Source organism: Sorex araneus, chromosome 1 (genome assembly GCF_027595985.1).
Source record: "Sorex araneus isolate mSorAra2 chromosome 1, mSorAra2.pri, whole genome shotgun sequence".
Lineage (NCBI taxonomy): Eukaryota > Metazoa > Chordata > Mammalia > Eulipotyphla > Soricidae > Sorex > Sorex araneus.
Window position 1 is genome coordinate 383,945,594 of NC_073302.1, and position 9,140 is coordinate 383,954,733.

General features: G+C 44.1%; 1 protein-coding gene across 1 annotated transcript in view; it reads right to left on the reverse strand.

Annotated features, from left to right (window-relative positions):
* Positions 1 to 4,990: 4,990 nt before the first annotated feature.
* Positions 4,991 to 9,140, reverse strand: part of DLX6 (distal-less homeobox 6) — a 5,855-nt gene continuing 1,705 nt past the window's right edge. The window contains exons 2-3 of the mRNA XM_055131382.1: positions 8,171 to 8,364; positions 4,991 to 6,325 (exon numbers count right to left, since the gene is read on the reverse strand). Coding sequence (XP_054987357.1) covers positions 6,074 to 6,325; positions 8,171 to 8,364 — 446 coding nt within the window. The 3' untranslated portion in view covers positions 4,991 to 6,073. The remainder of the gene's footprint in view (positions 6,326 to 8,170; positions 8,365 to 9,140) is intronic.

A 9,140-nucleotide genomic window follows, 5' to 3' on the forward strand; every position in this document is an offset into this window, starting at 1 on the left:
ATTTATGGGGATCCGAATGACTCTCTTTGCCAAAAGCACATGTATTTTTGAATCAGTTCCATATCCTAAACCAAGATTTATATAAAACCGTGAAATACCACACATTACGACCTTTCACCACAGGAAGGGAAAAAATGACTTCATAACATCATTCTACACACGCACCCTCCAAGTTTCAGTAACAATTCTCTCTGAAGCCTATACCATACGCAGACGTGTGTGTTTTAAAGAAGAGGGTGGGGGTGAAGGGCAGTAAACAATTCCCAAGCTATGATTTATTTCAAAGCACTTTTTCCCCCTTGCAAAGACAAGACAGAAATCTACTTCTGGAAGCTCACTGTCATCCAGGGACAATTTCTGCTACTTGCCATTTGCAAGGTGGGAGAGTAGGGGCCAGGGAAGGGGCAAGATACAGCCTCAACTTGTATCTATAAACAGGGGTCATTACACAGGGGGACATTTCATTATTGCCCTTAAATTCACAGGAGTTAGGACCCCTGCTTACTACCCTGCAGGGTGGCCCTGAGTGGGTCTGGAATGGGAGGGGGGAAAGGGAGAATTTTCTTAACTCTGTTCTGAAGGCTGGAAAGACGCTGAAGAAGTTGTCCTGGCTCACGCAGGACTCAGAAGAGATTTGGAGAGAGATATATGAACTTGAGGTGTCTTCAGAGACAAGTACTCCACCAGAACTAGACTCCAGAAGTCTCAACCAGGATAGAGAAGTCTTCTTCCCAAAAGCCACAACTGAATCAAGGTTCATTTTTACTCTGGGCAGGCATAACCTGTCTTTAGACTTTCTCTGACTTTATCTCTCTGGTCCTCTGTGTTACTTTTTTACCACCATATGGTGGTGGGGTGGGGGGTGAGAAAGGAACTGTCCTTTATCAAAACTGTGGAAAACTAGACTTTCTGGAAGCCAGACAGCAACATATTAGTGCCTTGTGGCAAAAGCAGCAGCTATACTGGACTATATGGGGGGGAGGAGGGTGTTAATTAATAAACGTTAATGATGGTATTAAAACCCAAAGACAGACAAACCTAGTGGAGGAGAGAGCTTCCCTACCAACTTTATTTAATTAGCAGCAATTAATATGTTTCTGTTAATATCCTTTAGGACTCTCAATGACTCGTTTGCTGTGAAACAGGATGGAGACTGAGTGTAGGAACACTTAGAAGCACCCAGGGCGTTTTGCTCTGATGACAAGAGAGATTGCAAATTCATTTAAGAAAATGTTCATAAACAAGTGACAAGCACGCTCTGGGCTGCCTTCCTGGAAACAATGGTGAAACTGACAAATGTTCTTTGCTTGGGGGAGGTGCACTTTTTTTTCCTAAGCAAGGAAGCTTTTTTTTTTTTAGGAGAGAGGGTGGGGGTGGGTGGGTGGTGGGGGAGACATGAGGTTAAAAGAATTATTTCAGACTCCAGGCAGCAGCAGATGCAGAAACCCTTGCAAATACATCAGTCCTACACATATTGAAGATTTGGACACGTAATGCTTCAGACCACTGATTTGCTATTTTCTTAATTCCTGCTCTTCTTTTTCCATATGAATCAAACAGTCTTTTGTCCTTCAGGGTTTGATTTGATCGCTACTGTTCACATTTCACTTTTGTGTTTTCCTCTTCCTATACCATTACTCATTGAGTGCCCTGTAAAATTACAATCGTACATTTTCAACTCAGCAACCCATTTGCAGTGCAAAAATAGGGTCTAAATAATGGCTGAATTAGCCCTACTGGACAGTTTCAGATGTAACACTCTGTAATAATTATATTGCAGGCTGGATTAGGATGCTATTATCATAATCTGGACGTTTACAATTATCTGTAATTTGCAAAGATGCGCCAGGTCTTGATTACAGCAGTTTTTTTTTTTTTTGTATCACGCTAACCATCACTAAACAGTGACAGTAATAACAGCTAATTTTGCTGGCAATATAAGAGGTGCTGGGGTGTGCAAACAATTTCACACCTGGATGTGCTCACTCAACCAAGAATATAGAGAAAGAGCTTCTGCCCTGAGACTCAGAAAAAATTTTCCTCTGCTTCTGTTCAGTATAGATTTCTAGACCCTGATCATTGCTTAAGAGATACTCACTGGGGGTAAGTTTTTATTTCTTGCATACTTCAAGGTACAGTTCCTATTTTTTCCTCACGATGTCCAAGCTATCTGTATTGCTGTTGTGATTGTAACTGAAACATTGCTTTATAGATTTATCCATTCTGACCTTTTATCCCATTTTAAGGATATGAGAAGGTTTGTTTTTCTAGTGAGTAAGAGTTTGGGTGAGAATGAGATCTGCAAAAGCTTAATTTGTCTTTCTTGCATTCTGTGCGGTTGATGTATGTGGTGTATCTTGTGACTACTGCAAAAAGAGCAGGTTTCTTTGGGGAGTGGAAGGAGCCGGCTGCAGAATTGAAGTTAAAATTTAGTTGAAAATGGTTTCATAAACTAGTCATAGGCAAATCCATTGGGGTCCTCATATGTGGCGGTTGTTTTAAATGTGGAGGAAACTCCTTCTCACAAGTAAGGGTACTTTTGCGTTGCCAAGTGTAGTTTGAATCTCTAGACTGAGTAGTACCTTCTGCATCTTCCTCCACTAGTCAGAAAGTTACCGGAGTAACTGGCCTATGCAATACCTTCAGGTTTGCTTTGCTGAGCTTTTGCCTGGGGCTGGGAGGTGGAGGGGGAGGCCGGTGTGTGTGTGTGTGTGTGGTGGGGGGGTGTGTGTGTGAGGGGAGCAGGGGGTTGGATGCCAGCCCCGGAGTTATAGCCCAAACGCTAAAACCTTGGGGTTGAAAGGGCATGATTGACCGAGACGTGGAACTGAGCTGCAGCGCAGAGGAACCAGTCTGATTTAGGAAAGCAGCAAGGAAGACTCTCGAAAGAAGCGGTGCTGTTCTATCTATAGATGACGCTGTTTCCTGGCACTGTAAACGTTGGAAACAGCTCTCTCACCCCAGTGCAGAGAGACCTTTCTCGGGCGGGAACCTTTGGATTAAATTGTGTCAAAAGATAATGAGATGCTTATTGGCGCCGAGAGAAAAAAAAAAAACCAAACCCCAAACTTCCTCCTCATCCTCATTCCCACCCCCCTTGCAGCTATTCTCTCTCTCTCTGTCTCTCTCTCCCTCCCCCCTCCTTACCTCCCTCTCTGCCGCTCCCCCGCCTCCACCTTTCCCGGCCCCCCCCCCCCAACTCCCCATGAAAATATCTGGTGAGAAAGAAGCTCCATATCTGGAACTCTGTGAGGAAGTTCCAACATGCGGCGGCGTACTAGGCACTACGACTGGGCTCTGCCTTTCACCCAAGCCCCTCCTACCAATCCTCTAAGGAATCAGTTTACTATGGGGTCAATATTCTAAAGAGTGAAAATATTAACCCTTCAAGTTCACAGGACCCCGAGGAAGTCCGGTCCTCATGATAGTTCTGGGGGGACCCCTTAGCCTTATTCCTCATTGAGAGATAGAAAAATGATGCAGGCACATTATGACAACACCTCCAGTGCCTTCACTTGCATTTGCTGGGTTTCAGAATTCCATGCACTCATGGTGGTTTGGCATGTGTCTGGTGGATTTTTTTTTTTCAAGAAAAATTAGTGTTGGTTTCGATGTATGGTAGCTTTCTCCCTAACATAATTTGAATAATTCAGCAAAGCCCCACTACCAGCTGTAGTTCTGCAGCCTCTTCCATTCTTTTCAGCATTATAATTTTGGTTAATTTTCAATTTTAGGTCCTACGTCTCTGCAATTTGTGTATGAATAACAGAATAATTTCCCTCTTTTGTTTCGCCTTTCCTGTTCCTGAATCTAAATAAAGATGGCTTTTTAGTATTAAAAGTGGAAGAAAATTACAGGTAATTATCTTTGACGGTAAAAACGCTGTAATCAGCGGGCTACATGAAAAATTACTCTAATTATGGCTGCATTTAAGAGAATGGAAAAAAACCTTCTTGTGGATAAAAACCTTAAATTGTCCCCAATGTCTGCTTCAAATTGGATGGCACTGCAGCTGGAGGCTTTGTTCAGAATTGATCCTGGGGAGCTACGAACCCAAAGTTTCACAGTAGGAAGGGGGAAAAAAGAAAAGAAAACATTTTTCCTAATGTAACAATGCGAATGCTAGAAAATGACAAGACTGATCGGTTTTAAACCATTCTGAAGACTGACTGAGCGTGGAAGTTGCTCAACAAAAAAAGGAACGGGTATATTGGTAAGTAGTCTTTGCTTTGTGTCTAATTATAGTGACTGTCCTTTTGCACGACTGTATGTCGCTGTCATTATATGGAGCACTCTGAGTATCTCTATTGACTTCTGATAAATGGCTCAGTGGTTTCAAGGTTCATAATTTGAAGGATGCCCAGGTCTGTAGCCATTAATTCTCGCAGTATGGGGCTTCCTGCTTGTATGACGAAAGGACTTTTCATTTTCATTATTTCTGTGCTTTCCACAAGATCGGAAGGATGTATTTCATTCAGGATAGTGCATTTTCCTACCTATCTAGCTTGCAAAGGGTTTAAACATTAAGTAGCCATAACTGTGAATTTACTTTCTATATTTTAATCTTTTTCTTTGTAAGAAGAACTGCTTTCAAATAAAGACAAATACAGCTGTATTATTTTGACTGAGGAAAAGGGAAAGAAGAAAACTCAGTTTCAGCACTGGAAATTACTGGATATCTAGGGGTTAACCTGGGAATATCATTCAAATATTTAAAATAGATAAAATTGGAGAAATAAATGTGTTTGAATTATAATAAAAATATAAATGCAATGGTAACTGAGAAAACATCCATGGTTAATGTTAAAGCACTTAAGACAAAAAACTAGTGCTGCAAACTGACATCTTCGTAGGCATTTGATGTTTATATATAGGACTTCCCATATTAGGAAATAGGAATTCTTTTTAAGAGTGATAAAAAATATACTGGGAGGGAGTAGAGGGGGAGTAAGACAGAGACACACAGTGAGAAATATACAGAACACTCCCAGCATTTTGTGGCTTTTACTCCATATATGAAAGAAGACAAAAACATACAAAGTATATGTACAACTAAAATTCAACAATATATACAGAAATGTTTCTCAATATAAACGTCCCTATTAGCTTAGTGAACGCCACCATTTCACCTAGTAAAGGTATCAAAGCAATAGAATGGTGATTTTGGTTGTTTCTTCTGTCTTTCCTGATTCCAGTTCAGGGTTTGGGGTGGGATGGGGAAAGAGTGGTTTTCTTTTCTTTTCTTTCTTTTTTTTAAACCATCATTCTTGCTCATTGCATTTTGATAAAACATGCAGCGTTCCCTCTGTGGCAATGTTCTGCCCTTACAGCCGATTTTCCCTTTTCTTTAGAGAGGGTGTTATGTGAGGGATTGTTTTCTTTTTTTCTTTTTTCTTTCTTTCTCTCTTTCTTTTTTTTTTCTTTTTGTCAGTCTGGGATTGGTAAATAAAAATTCAGGAGTCCCAAATGCTTATCTTTCATCGTGTAATGTCTTAAGCTCATTAAACAAGTAAAACGCTGCCATGTTTGTGCAGATTCCTCTGGTGTGGAAAAAAGGTTTTTTTTTTTTCAATAATTTTTGATGGATACTCCCCAAAAGAAGAAGAGGCTAGAGCCTGGATCCCAAGGGATAAGGGGTGTGTGGGGGGGAAACGATCCTTACAGGGAGGGGTTTCAGGAGCACTGGCATAGAAACCAGTCTAGGCTCTCTGGATCTCTCCTCTGCCCTCCCCCCAACCCCCATGCAAAGATCAATTACTGAGGCTGCTCAAGGGAAAAAGCAGATGAGAAGAAGAGAAAGATAGGAGGAAGGGAAGGAAGGGAAAGAAAGGAAGGAGGGAAAGAAGGAAGGAGGAAAAATAGAAGAGGGAAGGAGGGGGAGAGAGAGAGAGAGAGAGAGAGAGAGAGAGAGAGAGAGAGAGAGAGCTCGCACAGCAAGCGCCCAGACGGTCTCGCCACAATTAAGAGTTCTCCTGAGCCTGCTCCTTCGGCTCGATTTGGCAGATGCAAGCGCAGGTCCTGGATCCTCCTTGCATTCGGACGTTTCCCTAGGGAATCGATTCCCCTTGACAACTCACATCATCTGTGGTCTCTGCATCGTGTCCTGGTGTGGAGAGGAGTACCAATGCGAATAGCCAGGCATGTAGCTGTTGGGGGGCATACTAACGCCCTTGGCGGAGGCAGAAACGTCCCACACCGGAGGCAAAGCCGGCGAGCGTGGCGACAGGGCCGCTGAGCCCGGGAGAGGATCACTCTCATGGGGGTTACTGCCCTGCTTCAGCAGTTTCTTAAACTTAGAGCGTTTGTTCTGAAACCATATCTTCACCTGCAACAAAATGTAGCAGTGATCATTAGACATGAAAATCATAGAACCAGTGCTTCCTCTTGAGGCCTTGGATGCAACATCCATACTCCAGCGCAACTGCTAACCCCCTCCACACCCACAAACATCAAGGCCTCAAGTTCCAGTCTTTTTCTTCCTCTTTCTAGCTTCTCAACTCCACCCTCATTTATTAGTTATTTTGTAATTCTTTAGTTTGGCTCAAGCCTGTATTACAACAACTGCATAAAAGAGAATGAAGGTGATTAAGAGAACTAGGTCCAAACTCTGAAAGAAGTTTTTGGGGTTTTTTCCTTCAAAGGAGAACTTTTTTGGTCAAAGCCAAATGAATGCACATCCTCTAATATAATATTATGTTTTTCAGTTTACGAACCCCTAAACCTGGTACAATGACCAAACAACTATGAAAAGATTAAAGCTTGCAAGAAAATGCCTTGGACACACTTGCGCATACTGCACATGCCATAGACTGGTGCATGGAGCATCTTTCTCCCAACATAAACATACCCCTATAATCCTGCAGGGAAAGTACTTCCCTCATTCCCTATTTTGTATGTAGCATAGTCAATTGTGGTCAACAATCATCACATGATTGTTAGTGCAGTCATTACAAGTCAAAGGGCTCATGAAAATAAAACATGAACCAGGAATCTAGGATGGGAACTTCCCTAAACTAACATCCCAGATCTACATTATCTGAGAAGGAAACTCTATGATGCAGCTTCTTTTATGCTTAAAATTCCTAAGCCATAGGAACCTGCTTTTCTAAGAGGACAAGGTACTTCAGTAGGGGAATCCCTTATATCAAGCCCCAAATATTTCCAGTAGCCAAGAGAAAAGCAGGCAGAATCAAAAAGAGATAAAAGAACATATGTTTCTAAGCCACTATACAAGCATTCTCCAGCAAGCATCTCATAATTTTTGAAGTCTTCGTGCTGAAGATCACCCACCTGAGATGAGGCCTATCACCCCATACAGCTAAGTTAATAGACAAGGACAAAAACCACAGGTGATTGCAACCTGGTTTATGACCAGAGTTCTAATATACCTGCTTAAGCCCCTTCCTGTGAAGTCTGAAATGCCCATATGTCTTTCAAATTAGTAGGACAGGAGAACTTCAGCAACTGTACTTAACTGAAGCTTTACCTGCTGTAATTTGGGGGAGCATTTCTCTTTGATCTCCAGCCTTGCCATTGTTCCCAAGACCTGTGCTCCAGGGACATATCCCAGCCAGCAAGCCAGTCACCCAGAATGGCTTAACCATTGGGCTTAGGGCAATCTTTACAAAAATCCCACCTCACCCAGTCTTGGATGAATAGCTTGTACCTTGGTTCCTTTAGTAAATCCCATTGGAGCCTATACTTATCTGGCTCTTCTCCACCCCATTTCACTTCATATTTTTTTTCCCTTTGTCAATGAGTTGAAATCCTTATTAACTCCCAGGGCTCACCAAAAAATCCTTTAAAAGATATGGGTCTCATTCTGCCTCCTGGTCTAAAATCTTTCTCTTTCTGCTCTAGGTTTGCTCTCTTTCATGTTGTTTTGCTCTGGACTAAATTCTGAGTCTGGCCATTAAAATACACTAGTTTGGGGTGGGATGACGAAGGGTTGGGAAGAGGTGCAAATCAAATCCAGTATGCAACACCAGGTCATTTATTCCAAACTGTGTTGTCCCAGGAAAGTGCATAACTGGAGCAAAGGCAATTGTCATTAAGCTCTTTCCATCCTTGGTTGACTAGGCCAAGAATTCCTCATGTTGTGCTGCTTCTCCCTGCCCGCTGTGCAAGCGGGATCAGCTTTTCAGGGCTACTCGGGCTTCTCGGGAATTACCTGCGTTTGTGTCAGTCCTAAAGAAGCTGCCAGTTCAGCTCTCTCGGGAAGGGCCAGGTACTGAGTCTGCTGAAAGCGGTGGTTTAAAGCCTGGAGCTGCAGGCTGGAATAAATGGTCCGAGGCTTCCGAATCTTTTTGCCTTTTCCATTGAACCTGATTTCCCCGTTTTCAATCACTGTGGTTTTTTGTTGATCTGCAAGCAAAGGAGACAGAGGCGCGGGTCACCTGTAATGCTAATGCTGCAGTCTCCCTGAGCATGGCTTGACCTGGTCTGGTTATCCCCAAAGCCCAACTGGGGGTTTCCTCAAAGCGTCCCCAAGCCACCTAACCTCCCAGGGATCACGGTGCCCAGGTACTCCCCACGGTTGCAAAAGTTCGGCGATCCTGCCTAAGATCCTAAAAAAGGAGCAGTGGCTGGACCGAGGGAGCGTGCTCTGCCCTCGGGCGAACAGCTTCTCAGCCACAGCGGAGGCGGCGCCGGCTGCTCTCCAGGGCGCGCGCCTCGCCGCGGGGCGGCTGCTCTCTGGGCCGAACTGTGCCCCTCGGTCTGTCTTTACAGTGCCTTACACTGTGCTTGAGCTAGTTCGGTGCTCCTGGAGCCTGTTGGCTAGATGTCACTAGCCCCAATCTCTTGGGGGAGGGGTGTTCAAAAAGATTCTGCTGAAACGGACCAAAACCCCAGACAAAATCGAACCGGCCGCTCGGCCCAGCTCGGGAGCAAGCTGCGCGGGGCACCGCAAGTTTGGGCTCCTCGGTTCTGAGAAGCATCTGCCCGCGGCCCTCGGTTCCGCCTCCACGAACAAAGAAGCTGCCAACCTCGTAGCGAAAACCCAGAGGGAGGGGACCCGATCCGGGATTAGGGGAGGGGGGGTGTCACCTCGGAACCCGCGGGAAAGAGTCCAATTGTCACCAGGAGAACCAGCGGCAGAGGCCACGCCAGTTTCCCCCCCGGGTCACCGACGCGCCCCG